The sequence below is a fragment of the Hippocampus bargibanti genome, linkage group LG02 (genome assembly GCF_051943395.1).
Source record: "Hippocampus bargibanti isolate YZ-2025 linkage group LG02, ASM5194339v1, whole genome shotgun sequence".
Lineage (NCBI taxonomy): Eukaryota > Metazoa > Chordata > Actinopteri > Syngnathiformes > Syngnathidae > Hippocampus > Hippocampus bargibanti.
The window spans coordinates 17,741,927-17,756,063 of NC_142735.1; the positions used below are offsets into that span (position 1 = coordinate 17,741,927).

The 14,137-nt window shown below is 41.7% G+C and overlaps 1 protein-coding gene across 1 annotated transcript; it reads left to right on the forward strand.

Annotated features, from left to right (window-relative positions):
- Nucleotides 1-1,240: 1,240 nt before the first annotated feature.
- Nucleotides 1,241-13,799, forward strand: cenpi (centromere protein I). Its single transcript, XM_089017548.1, has 20 exons — nucleotides 1,241-1,906; nucleotides 2,219-2,356; nucleotides 3,253-3,371; nucleotides 3,556-3,663; nucleotides 3,753-3,801; nucleotides 3,919-3,965; nucleotides 4,365-4,454; nucleotides 5,046-5,177; nucleotides 5,324-5,467; nucleotides 8,175-8,295; nucleotides 8,492-8,586; nucleotides 8,692-8,809; nucleotides 9,150-9,214; nucleotides 9,325-9,434; nucleotides 9,819-9,954; nucleotides 10,074-10,198; nucleotides 10,556-10,604; nucleotides 11,082-11,297; nucleotides 13,021-13,062; nucleotides 13,140-13,799. The coding sequence occupies exons 1-20, from the start codon at nucleotides 1,732-1,734 to the stop codon at nucleotides 13,278-13,280; spliced, it is 2,220 nt and encodes a 739-aa protein (XP_088873674.1). The 5' UTR covers nucleotides 1,241-1,731; the 3' UTR covers nucleotides 13,281-13,799.
- Nucleotides 13,800-14,137: the final 338 nt, after the last annotated feature.

Genomic DNA, 14,137 nt, shown 5'->3' on the forward strand with positions numbered 1-14,137 from the left:
ACCACCAGGTGGTGATCAGTTGACTGCTCCGCCCCTCTCTTTAATCGAGTGTCCAGAACATGAGGCCACAAATCCGATGATACAACTATAAATTCAATCATCGAACTGCGACCAAGGGTGTCCTGGTGCCACGTGCACATATGGATACCCTTATGTTTGAATAAAGTGTTTGTTAGAGACAATCCGTGTTGAGCACAGAAGTCCAATAACAAAACACTCCTGTTCTGATCGGGGGGGGCATTCCTCCCAATCACGCCCTTCCAAGTCCCACTGTCATTGCCCACATGAGCATTGAAATCGCCCAGCAGAACAAGGGAGTCCCCAGGGGGAGCGCTCTCCGCACACCACCTAAGGTCTCCAAAAAGGATGGGTACACTGAACTGCTGTTTGGTGCATATGCACAGACAACAGTCAGAACCCGTCCCCCCACCTGAAGGCGGAGGGAAGCAACCCTTTTGTCTACTGGGGTGAATCCCAATGTACAGGCGGCGAGTCGGGGGGGCAATAAGTATGCCGACACCTGCTCTACGCCTCTCACCGTGGGCAACTCCAGAGTGGAAGAGAGTCCAACCCCTCTCGAGAGGGCTGGTACCGGAACCAAGGCTGTGTGTGGAGGCAAGCCCAACTATGTCTAGTCGGAACTTTTCAACCTCGTGCACCAGCTCAGGCTCCTTCCCTGTAAGAGAGGTGACATTCCACGTCCCCAGAGCTAGCTTCTACAGTCGAGGGTCGGACCGCCAGGGTCCCTGCCTTTGGCTGCTACCCAGCTCACAATGCACCCGAGCCCTCTGGCCCCTCCCATGGGTGGTGAGCCCTTGAGAAGGGGGACCCACGTTTCCTCTTCGGGCTGAGCCCGACCGGGCCCCATGGGTGTAGGCCCGGCCACCAGGCGCTCGCCAACGAGCCCCATCTCCAGGCCCTGATGACCCGCGTCCAGGCAAGGGAAAACCAAATCCATTTGTCTTTTTAATCATATGGGGTCTTCTGAGTCGTACTTTGTCTGGTCCCTCACCCAGGACCTGTTTGCCATGGGTGACCCTACCAGGGGCATGAAGCCCCAGACAACCTAGCTCCTAGGATCATTGGGACACACAAACCCCTCCACCACGGTAAGGTGACGACTCATGGAGGGGAGGAATGTTGATAACATTCATAAAATGTTTTAATTTTTGCTAGATTCTGGGGAAAATATTTGCGTTGGGGCTCGGAAAAGTCGTTGAATACATCCAAAATGGCGGGACATTGACAACACTGAAGGCACAAATCGTAAAGTCGCTACTTGCGTACTACCTCGCGTGGATCACCGACCATTCAAAATAAAACCACAACATATTTACGTTTTACTTTAAACTTCCGGAGCATTATAAGGGCCAGTCAGGGCGGGGCGGATACGGTCCCCAGTGCGAACTTGCAGAGAGTTGCAGCTCAGTTGATGGTACGGTGGTGATAAATATTCGAATATTTAAAGTACACACAGTATTCAATACATGTATACAAATACCAAATTCAGAAATTTCCCCTCGAAAATAAATTACCAGATGGCTCAACATAGAGCAATTAAATGGAAAAATAATGTTACTATTTAAATAATGTACAACGTATGTAGAATATTACCCATAATGCATATCGAAAGTACCCTACTGCGCAAGCGCGTAGTAAACGGTCGCGGGATTATTTGAATGGTGAAAAACAAGGAGATACTCGCATCATTCAGTTTTTAGCGATGTAGCCATGGAAGAGATGCAATACTTATCGGAATCTCCGGATTCGACCAATTCATCATCAAAGGACCAGTCTGTGTCCAATCGGAATCCAAACAGAAGTCAGAGAGTCGCCGAAAAGCAGCCGAAAAGAAAAAACGAGGCGGAGGACCCATTTCTTTCGGCTGTGAAATATTTCTCTGACGGTAAGACTCTTTTTTTTTCTTTCGACGCGAACACGTGAACTGCCGGGAATTTTGGAGTTCATGTTAAAATGAAAAAGTTAATTGGATTGTGTTCAGTTTATGTGTACAGGAGAGTTAGACCGCGGTGGTGACGTCACGCGAACATACAAATGTCGGATAAAAATCTCAAACAAATGCAAAAACGTCATCCATCAGTGCCAGCTCAATTTTCACTTGCTTTGGGCGTGTTAACTTTGTCCATATACAGTACTGTAACCAATATGACTGTCTGCTGCTGTTCCATTTTTGTGTTCTCACCTACCCTTCTTCTAGTTGAGACAGGCACTCCTGTAAAGGGCAATGATGTCTTCGAGGGAAACCTGGTGGAGGTGGAGAAGGTGGCATATGCTGAAGGACTTCCACCAAATGCCATCTCTGTGATGCTGGAGTTTGCCATGAGCCTTCGCATGGGTAAGATGATGGATGGAAAACTAGATGGATATACTAGAAGGATATGCAATATTGTACTTTATTCATCAGGTTGGGCAAATTCAGCTATCTTGCAGCTGATAGTCAATTGACCAAAACAGACACACATGCTCATACCAATGATATTTTATTAATACAGTAATGCCTCGTTTTTCGCGGTTAATGGGGACCAGGATGACCCATGATAGACAAAAATCCGTGAAGTAGTTATATAATAATAACAACTCACATGATAAGACAGAGGGGGTTGTAGGGTGGGACTGAGAAGATGCATAGCCAATCCACGTGGCTGTAAACCATGGGATATCATTATGTCATTGGGTGACGTCAGGGCTGGGAACCAATCAAGATACAGCCATGTACAAAAACTCTGAGTCATTTGGCATTTTTAAAATTCTGAACGTTTTTTTCCCTGAAAAAAATCTGCGATGCATTGAAACCGTGATAAGTGAACCGCAAAGTAGCGTGGGGAAATGGACATTACAGTGTATTTGTGGTGACTGGATGATGGGACATTGTGAACCATACTCTAATGATGACGATAATTTTAATAATAATTTTGCCCCCCCCCCCCCAACCTGAGAGTAGGGACCTATCATAGCTGTGTCCGGCGCCACCATGTCTGGACATTAGGGATATATAAATGGGGCCGATACGACCAGTCAGACTTTAGTTCGCTGACGAAGCCTCTTGGATAGGAGGCGAAACGTCCGAAACCTTCATTTTTGTACAGATGACGGCTGAAGAAACCTTCTCATCGACGGACCACTCCTGTACGACTGAGAGCTTACACAGACGAGATAATTTTAATTGTAAATTGCCCGAAATTTTTTTCATGGAACCCAGCCGCCCCCCCCCCCGATTTTTGTTGTGTGCAGGAACGAGTTTGTGTCCCCGGGTGCTGAAGTGTCTGATCCCTGCTACAGTGGTGCCTCAACATGCCGTCGTCCGAGCTATAGCTTGGTTGGGTGTCTCCAAAATACCCATTAGTACACAAGTGAGTAATGTAATTACGAAGAAAACTGACTTCTGTCTTTTAATCGTACGATCCAACCATAAAATCCACTCAAAAGTATTTTCCTTAAATCGTGTTTACACTTAACCTCCACCTTGCTCTATGAAGTATGTTACTGCATTTTGTTTCCGGCTGGTATTCTAACACCCTGCCATACTATTTGTAGGTTCTTTTTATCAAGTGGATCTTGACAGTGTTTGACCTAATTGACGCAAAGGATGAACTGAGAGGCATCTATGGTTTCATTTTCAGCTTTGTGACAGAAGAAAACCTGGTATGTATCCTCTTGGATGTTTGAGAATCCTGAGTGCTTATGGAATACTCACAAGCGCTGAGTCACTTTGTATTCTATTTTTCTTCCAGTGTCCCTTCATTTGCCACCTATTGTACCTTCTAACCACAAAGCAAAATGGTAAATCAATGCTTACATTGGATTGTTGTCTTTGCCACGAAGGATTTCACTTATTATCGTCATTGCTCTTTTTTTGCTTTATTAACCATTTCTTTTCATTTGTTACATTGCTTGCAGTGCGAGTGTTTCGAGTCAGAAAATTATTGGATTTACAGGCCAGACAGGTAAGTGATAACATCATTTGTCATTCTCAAGAGCTACCCGAAAACCTTATATTATTCAGTTGTTACAATTTTTGTCAAGATTGAAAACAAAATAAAAATGGCTATTCGGGAGAATTGGAAAGAACTGCCAAAAACTGAATCAAATTGGGTGCATCTCCTGAAAAAAAAAGTTTTTTAAAGATGTGGACCAAGCCCACATTTTTAATTAAAAATATTCTAGTTATATAATATTTCCTTTTACAGTCAACACATTTTAAACTCTTATTTTAAACACCAGATAAGACTTCACACCTAATCTGAGAGGTGTTTTATTGGTCGTGGCAGATTTGAAATGGGCAATAAAAATAAATAGACACGCTCACAATGTGCCCTATTTGTATGTGTGTTGTGTTTTCTCAGGGAAAACAACCCTTCCTTCTGACTCTGCTGTCCATATATAAAGTGTTTTGCCCTGAACTGGTGACACTCTCTGTTCCGTCCAGAATAAAGGTTTGTAAATTTCACGTGAAACATTCAAACATTTCAAAAAGTGTACCAAAACGGTGTTCATGCTAATATAATGCCAGACAAGTCCCTGTCCCAAAGCTCAACTATAGCTCGAAAAATGTATTTGGTTGTACACCACTGCCAATCTTCTTTCCCTTTTGGCTTTTCCCTTCAAAGGGTCGCCACAGCGAATCAGTGTCCTCCACCTTCAGAGGTTTGATTCGCATGTTTGTTTTGGCCAAGCTTTTATGTCGGATGCCCTTCCTGACACAACCCTCTGTATTCATCCGGGCATGGGACGGCACACTGCCAATAACATCCAATAATATGGAAATTACAGTGTACTTTTCTCACCCCTCTGAACCCAACTGATGGTATCATTCAAAACTCAGCATTGCTATCATGAATCCATCTGAACTCTTTTAGGCACAGCGGGTCATCTGACAGTATATCATTTATCGGGTTATAGGGTGCATGAAAGTGTTTTGGTATAATTCTATTTTATATTTAAGGCAGGTGTAATTCTGAGTAGCTCTCAAGGGGTAATGCGCAGAAAACAAATAATCTGCAATGTACTCTCATATTTCCTTACAGCGTGGCTTCAAGAATCACAACTCGCCCTGGAAATCGGCGCTAGCTTTTGTCCAGAGGAAGAACAGTGTGGTGATCGCTCCTAGTGCCGGTGTGACCCTCACCAATAAAGATCAGAGCAACCTAAGGAAAAGGGTATGGAGGTTCCAAATCTCAACTTCACAACGCACATTGCTTTGGTGACACGTCACAATTGTTTATTTAACGCAAGAAAACGCGCTTGCGGAAATAATTGTCCATAAATATTTTATCCTCATCCCACCCTTGTGCTATTGTTTCAGAAACATTGCTACTTGGAACTACCAACGCTGACTTGTGCACTTAATAGGGAGTCCCAGGCTGAGTTGTCCTCCAACCAAAAATTGGTCCCACTGGCGCAGCTCCGTTCCTTTGCGGAGCTTTTGGAGAACTTGCACCACATAGAGGTACACATTGACACGTCAACTTACTGCAATAGATCAGGTAGTACTATAACATTAAGATGGATTTTACCTGAACATATACAGCAGACATGACAGCAATAGCGAATATGCTGTGCGCCTCTGTAATCAATGCAACAACTTTTTAAAAAGTTTTAAAAGATAACCACATTACTGACATGAGACCATGGTGAATTTAGTTACCGGAAAGAGAAGTAACAAAACAACCAAAACTTAAATTGAGTAAACATTTTCATTCACGAAAAAAAAAAAGTTTTATAAAAATGAAAACTGGAATAACATTTAATGTTTCTAAAACTAACTTAAAATGTTTTGCTGCTTGGAAATAGATGTGCTTGAATGGCTGGATGTCTTACCGACTTTGGTCTTTGTGACTGCAACAGAAAAGGGGTGAGGGAGTGACAAATCCAGAAAATATTTGGAAAATCAGAATCAGAAAGCCTTTAATCGTCCCGCAATGGGGAAATTTGCAGTCCACAGCAGTAATTTGAAAGAGGGGTGCGGGAGTGAAAATATAAAAACAAGATATTCTAAGCATAATAAAAAATGTCTGAAGTCTGAGGTGTATGCTGTAACTGTGCAAGAATGTTTCATAAAAAAAAACAGCACATAGTGCAAGTCCAAAAGAAAAAGCATATTGGTATACAGTAAAGTCTCGTTATATCGATATTCTCGGGAGTCTGGAAAATATCGATATAACCGGGACTATCGATATATCCGACCCTGCGCGCATGTAATTTTCTCCTTGCGTGCATAGAAATAGTATCGTAATAAGCGGGACTATCGATATAACCGATATCGATATAACGAGACTTTACTGTATGTAGCTGTATTTCATCAACATAAGGTGGCTGTGCTATGTACAGTACAAGAGTAGAAAACAAACTTGTAGTCCATGTGTATAAAACAATTACATGAAAAACAGAAAGTTGTAGTACGTGTCTGCTGATGCCACTGCATTTATCACCATTTATGACACTACAACGCCGATACATGTACATCATAAATTGGGGTTCTTTTTACTGTGTACTGTATTTCTTTGTGCAATGCGTGCCTCTATCCACGAGGTGGTACTGTGTGTCTGTTTTTGTAGACTGCCAACCACTAATTTTATTACACTTTGCATCAGACTCTTTTAGAGCCTTATTCTACTTAGTGGGTTGTTTTTATTTGCGCACTAAAAATTGAGGAAAATAAGAGCAAGTCAGGAAGAAGGAATACGTAATAAAAGCTGAAAAGCCTCATATAAAGTTCTGATAATTAAAGTTATGTCTTAAGGCTCACACATTTTATGTCATGAAAGATAAATTCTATAAATTCGACCATTTACTTGTCCTAGCTGGTTTCCTGTACATATGGCCATCATAAATCAGTGAAGTCCTCATCGAACATCTCACAAAAGCTCACAAATGAATGCCCACCATCATGTTTTTAACAATTTGATAGAACCGTTGAGCTGCATTCGCAACCACCCCCCACCCCCCCACCCCCTGCATTGTCATTCGCTTATTACTCTAACATAGTGCCCACGATGGACGGGAAAGGAGCAGCTGTTCGCACATTATATGAGACTGTATAAATTATCCCACTGAGTGAGTTATTCCTATTACACCCTGCTGAGGGATTATTGAAGTAGCAGGCTGCTTGTATTGTGAATATATATATATTTTTAAAAAGGTCTACTGGGTGATTTTAATCTTGAATCGGGCTGCCTTGATGAAAATTAGAGATGACTAATAGACTACCTTTGAGGGCATAAGGTGCAATATTTAACTACATGCTTACAGTTGCATATTTGTCATTGCCTTTCTACAACTGATTTTTTATGTGTGGCTTTAAAGGACAAACGACCTCTCTGGACAAGTTGTGTCCATAATTTGTAAAATGGCTTCAAATGACTTCTACTGGGCGTATTTTAATAAGATTCCACCGTATATAGCTATATTTTACGTTTTAAGACTCGCTCTGAATATTCAGCAAGTCTTATTTTTGAGTTGGTGACGAGTCCGTACGTGACGTCATGAAAGGACCGCCCCTGACCGAAAAAAGACACATTGTAGCAGTCCTTCATCAACGTCAATGGAGTTTGCTGTACATGTTTGGTCTGAGAACCGTGTTGCGCCCAAAAGCCGACAGAAGAGGGCATCCAAGCTCCATATAAGGAATTTATCAGCCTGTGGAAGCGGAGGTGGCCACTGGAGGTCGCCATTTTGTGCCTCTTTTTTTTGGGTGAGACATCTCCCCTCAATGTTGCCTCAAAATGGCACATATAATTATTTAATCGATTGCAAATGTATGCTTTCCTCTTCAGACCTATTTGAATCATATTCATAACTGGATGTGTAACAAGAAAACATATTCTATAAATCTGAAGCCATTGTTTTGATTCACTAGCAATGCAAGACGTCTTGGTGTGACGTCATGACCTGGGGGTGGGACTTTCTGAAAATGCCCAATTCGCAGCTCAATTTTTTGCAGATTTTGGACACTTTAAGTCATTTTTATTGGTGTTTTGCATTTGAATAAAAATATCATTCTGCATGTTTTGGGTATTTTAGATGCTATAAAACGTTTTTCTGATGTCAGTTAAAAAACAAAAAAGTGACGTTGGTTGCCCTTTAAGGTCAGGACTTAAGGTCAGGACACATCTCCTATTTGCTTATGTTTGGTTGTCTTTTTACCCCCACACCAGCTGCCAGCTCAGATGGCTTCTCTGCTGTCTACCAGTGTGGCTTTGCACTACCTAGACTGTGTGCAGGAGGAACCAGCCCTCCTCCGCCTCAACTTCTGGCTTGGCTACACACTCCGAGAAGGTACGGTTGCAGATGTGACAGCTCGCCTGTCGGGGAGAACTGCCCAAATTTTAGCGAACCGCAACTTGGCTCTCATAGCGTTCTTTAAACATAATCTTAAAAATCAGTTAATGGGTAAGATCAGGAAACAAACATGCATGGAATTTGAAATGGGATGGTCTTATTTTTTATTTTATACCCTTCACTTTCTTTTCAGAGTTTTTGTTTTGTCGAGATGGAGACGCAACACAGAATTCCGAAAAGGCCCTGCAGTTTTTGAACAGGCTGCTGTCTGCACACCAATTTCTCCAGGTCAACAACTCTGTGCTTATTCTCTACTTGTATTTTGCCATCTTGAAATTTCTATTCATTATGTAAATGTTTTTAATGTATGTAATGTCTTAATATCTTTCCCAGGAGGGGTTCTCTAGTTCCGAAGGGTTTCTTTACAAATTCCTAACTGTCTGGGACGGACGCCTCATGCGACCGCAGATCCTTGGCCTGCTAAGCAACATTCCCGTGGTGCCGAGCTACAGTGCGTTAATTTTTAAACTCAAATCTGTACAACAAAAAGATTGCTGTTCTTACCTTGTGGCTGACAGCATTTTATGTGTCTGATATTCACCCTGCCTAACACCAAGTCATAAATGGAGAAGTTTGTGTTGTTTATGTCAACTACTTCGTAGAGTTGCAATTCCCACTTGATTTCAATGTTTTCTTTTTTTGTAGACATTTTGAGCACCTGTAATTGTATGCATTTTTTTTAATTGTATAAAATTTGTATTTTGACAGTTGACCACGTACAGCACTTTGTGAGTCCCTTCTGGGAGAAGTACTACATAAATAAAACTGACTGATTTACTCTGCCTCTTCAGAAATGGGACAACTTCTGTTTGAGCCCCTCAAGCAGCTGTACTTCACGTCCTCACAATTTTTCAAGGTATGTGTTCTGCTCCAGTTTGTTTGATGCCATTACACCCAAGAACTACTTTCCTGTGTGATTTAATAGTGCTAGTTTTGACTGATGTATGTGTGTGGGTGGCTTCTCAGTGCGGGCTGCTGGAATGCCTAAATGATATGCTGCGGAATTGGCTGACCTGGCACTCTGTGTATGCACTAGAGGACGACGTGGACATCAGCATCAGCAGCCACACCACCATGTAAGTTTCATGAAGGGGGCTGAAGCATGAAAGCCACAATGCCGGGAAATGAAAAGCTGTCACCTCGAGATGGACAGGGCCACCCTTTCTCCCGAGAAAAACAACCTTTGTTAGTCCCATGTGAGGAAATCCAATATTGAGTGCCGGGAAACGTATACAAGTGCCATCCTGTCAATGTCAACAAAATCAATTGATGGGCTTGTCACCTCGTGCTTTGCTCAAGGGGGACAGCCTCAGTACACAATGAATATAATGTCAGTTTCCGTGACCGTTTTATAAGAACCGTCAAACCACAGATTTTATTATAAGTTTCTTGATATTGTTCTCTCTTGGTCGACTGTCCTACTATTGCTGTGTAAAAATTGTTTTCCATTTTCTTTCCAGGTACATGACTCTTTCTGGCTTTAAGGATTCTGTGTTGCAGCTGGTGCAATTTGTGGATCATCTGGCCGCTGTGGGGCTACAGCTGGAGAGCTGCCACTCGTTCCTACTCAACTTCATCCTGGACTTTTATGAGACGGTAACGCAAGCTCATTGATCTGAGCTCCGTTGGCTCCCCCCGCCGCCACCACACACTGTGAGGTCAACATATATCTTCACACGAATTCTTAAGCACTGAATTTCATGACCATTCTGCAGGTGTGCGACATATTTTTGAAGTACAGTCTTCCACTCATCGTGATACCATCGCCTGGCGTTTTCTACCCGGCATTACTCGCCACCGACCCTGTCAGTGTCGACCGTCTCGCTTACATCATGCACAGGTATAAGCACTCACCAGCATTAATGTAGCTCCATGTTACTGGATGAGTGAAACAGAACTGGGGTGGAGTGGCATCTATGCACTTCAATGCTAATCTATAATTTATGATAATGAGCTGAGGCAAAATACCCTGGCGCTCCCTTCCATTTGATCTTGTTGTGTTCGATTTTTGAAAGCTTTAATAGCTTACAATACCTTCTAATTAACTTCTGCACAATATTCTGTCATAGTTTTGCCAAAGTGAAAAGAGAAAATGTCAGGGCAACAGAAAGTCCAACTAATTGCTCAACATTGTAACGCTGCTGAAAGCAAATTGCGCTCCATGACATTTGACATGACTTTGTCCTTTTTTTGTCAGGTATAAAGTGAACCTGGCGTTTGCCAAAAGCCAGTTGAAAATCACAGAGGTTTGTACATCGAATGCACTCGATGTAGTTTACATACATACTTACAATGCAAGCAGTATTTCCAAAGCTTTATTGAACCAGGACACATATTTTGCAAGAGAAAAATCTCACGGCACGGCAACCAAAAATATACTCAAAACATTGTATCTGAATTTTTGGTAACTTTTGGTTTAAAAAAGCAACTGATCAACAGCTAATTAGTTCTGCATTTATGTTGGCTGACATTACTTTTGGTTCTCTGGTGAATATACAGTATGTCACCTTTTAATTGCTCGGCGTGCCAAACATTAGTTGTTGACTTAAATTGAAGTGCAACTGATCCTTTGAATTTTGAAAGCATGTGTCAGTCAGCCTTATTTCTCACCTGAAAAAATGTTTCTTAAATGAACAGGAACTCACCCAATTTGTGGTGATAGAATAAATCAACACGAAAAACTGCCATGTTTAATAAATAGCCTCCTCCTCCTCCTCTGGCAGGCTTTTCGCATCAGCCGTCAGACCTTCAGCGATTTCAACCACTATGTAGTTGACATGGTCAACTTCCTGTGGAATGCCAAGACATTCCAGTCTGGCGTCAACGTGCATCTGGATGAGGGGCTGCTGCAGAAGAGCAAAGTACCAGAGTGCTCCACCAGCTTCGACCTCGTCTATCATCCGGCCTTCATGAGCTATGCCATTGACTTCCACCACAAGGTGTGTTTCCCGCTTCCACAGCAATGGGCCATTTTCAATGTTTGAGAAGTCATTTTAGATCCAAGGGGCTCTTTAAACATTTAATAGCAAAGTCAGTGAACAGCAAATGGTTCAAATTTGTACACATTTGTATTTCCTGGTTTTAAGTGGGCAAGAAACAGCCGGCTGCCACCAAGTCATGAAAATAATATATATATATATATATATATATATATATATATATATATATATATATATATATATATATATATATATATATATATATATATATATATATATATACAGCACGCATATATTGTGTTTTACAACAATACTAAACCATATTTATAATTTCATATGTGCCTGTGGATGAAATAAGTGTAGCTGGCTATAAAAGTTTTCACATGGAGTGTCGCGCCTGTCACCATGTCATAGGCACATGACAGTGCAATTGTGATAAAATATGTATAGTAAATTAAAACATCAAATTGTGCAAATTCGATAACATGACTTGAGTAACACTTGGGTGATTGGTCAAGGCTGAACACTATTCTGCAAGAATGACCAAGTGACTCGAGCTAAATCCAAATGTGACATTTCAGTCGGGAAATAAAATGCGTCTGAAACAGGCACATAAAGGTGGCTCATGCATTTACACTCCGTGACCAAAACACATTTTTGGCCGCAGAAAAAGAAAATCACACAAGACTAAATCAAGAGCAATCACAAAAGCATTTGTGCTGATGCTTGTCGATTTCTTTCGTAACACCACCCGGAGTAAGTCATATGACTTGAGTCCCGTTCAGTCATGAGTACATACTATAAACAACAGGAAGACATCTGGTGGTACATTGTGGTTCTCTGTGGCTTTTCTAGTTTCGTCTTCCACATTTTTTTCCCCCAAACTCGTGCCACACTTTGCTCAATTGAAGTGAGATGGATGTGGTATTAATGTATCTTTCATACAACATACATTAATACCCAAGTGAGTATTATATTATTAACCACTGCAGCATGAGACATGATTTTCATCATGTTTAATAATACACACAAGCCCTTTTTGATTCCGTCCCAGCGTCGGCATCCAGCAGTGAGCCACTGAATTTGGCAAGCCGTTTGAGCATTTAGTCCATATCCTACGAGTGCGCTCTTTGTCCCTCAGCGCATAAATAAAAATACTTTCCAGTGACATTTTTCTGCTCTACTGTCTTCCAAGACTGTGCAACATTTCTGTGGACTAGTGGGACAACTAGGACGAACTCACTGAGTGGCTACATATTTTTTTGTGAGGCTAAACGGAGCGTTAGTTAATGGTCTCAGAAGTACCGGTGAAAAGTGACACAGAGTTGTCTCACTAATAACATGAAGTTCAACGAGAGCACAATTTCTACCCGAATGTTCTTTGTTGTTCTTCTGCTTGTGGGCAACAATGTTTTACAGTGATGGAAGGAAAAAAAAATACTCAAACATTTTTTTGTTATATTGCACCATTGTAATTTAACCAGTATGCCAAAATGTCATACTGCAGTCGCAGAAATGTTACCTTAGTAAGACAATTGTCCTCCCAGTACACAGAAATGGCATGCAGTCGTGGAGGAAAAAAACAACAACATTGTAATAGTTTACAGAAATGTTTTACGAGCAAGGACCAAGAGCAAGCTCAAAGAGGACATGGACTATTGAGCATGATTAAATAGCTTTCCATGCAGGGATATCTGAACACTCTTTCTCCCTTTGTAATTAGTGTTGGCCCGAAAGAAAAGAACTGGATCTCAGCTCCATAAAGGTATGAGGGCTCGTCAGTGAAGAGGTTTGCTACTATATATGTCAAGTAATGTGACTGGAGTTGCACGTATTTTGCAGCATGTCAAGCCATGGAGCTGGTACATGGAGTATCTGTTCTCGCAGGGCTACGATGGCCTGGAACTATTTAAGCGCACGAACATCAACCGGCGGCAACCGGTGAAAGGCGACAAGCAAGACAGCGGCACAATGCAGCTGTAACCGAAAGGAAATGGATGTAAAAGGACTTGTGTATAATTTATCTTATTTCCTTCTTTATTCGCTCGCTTGGAAATGTATTTTTATGTAAATACATTATTTGTGTCATTTGGCAAGTTTTAATGACACCACATGTCAGTTGACTGTGGTGGTTACTAGATTTTTACAGTTTTTTGCACTACAAAGCAGTTTTTCGGTGTACAGCATCATATTTTGCCTCCTTTGCATTCAACAATATTAAGAACAAGAAATCCTGACTTTCCGTGGAAATTAAATAAAGATTGTGCAAAATAATGGACTATAGGAAGAGCTGATTGATTGTACGTCGGTTTTTAATTTGACTGTCCTTTTTTTGTTATTGTTTGATTGTAAATTAAAACAACCATTGGTTTTGCTATTGGTTCCTATGTAAACTATTTTCTAACGTTCCTGTTTTGTAAGAATTGGAATGTAAATATCACCATCACCCACAGAAAAACGTATTCTATGACTGTAAAGTGGCCGTGAGAGTTTTGTGGAATGAATGAAATGTATTATTATTATTATCATCATCATATCAAAATGCATTGAGGGCGGCTCGGTAGTTGAGTGGTTAGAATGCTAACTTCACAGTGTATAGGTCACCGGTTCGCGTCCCGCTCCGGCCTCCCTGTGTGGAGTTTGCATGTTCTGCCCAGGCCCGCATGGGTTTTCTCTGGGTCCTCCGGTTTCCTCCTACATCCCAAAAACATGCATCACAGCCAGATTGACCACTCCGAATTGTCCTCTGGTGTGAGAGTGACTATTGTATGTCTTTGTGTTGTGTGCCCTGCGATTGGCTGGCAACCAATTCAGGGTGTCCGCCGCCTAGTACCCGAATA

Coding starts and splice junctions, on each gene's coding strand:
- cenpi (XM_089017548.1), top strand. CDS start 1,732: ATGGAAGAGATGCAATACTTATCGGAATCTCCGGATTCGACCAATTCA. Junction 8,587..8,691: donor CTGCACACCAATTTCTCCAG/GTCAACAACTCT, acceptor TATCTTTCCCAG/GAGGGGTTCTCTAGTTCCGA. Junction 9,955..10,073: donor TCCTGGACTTTTATGAGACG/GTAACGCAAGCT, acceptor ACCATTCTGCAG/GTGTGCGACATATTTTTGAA.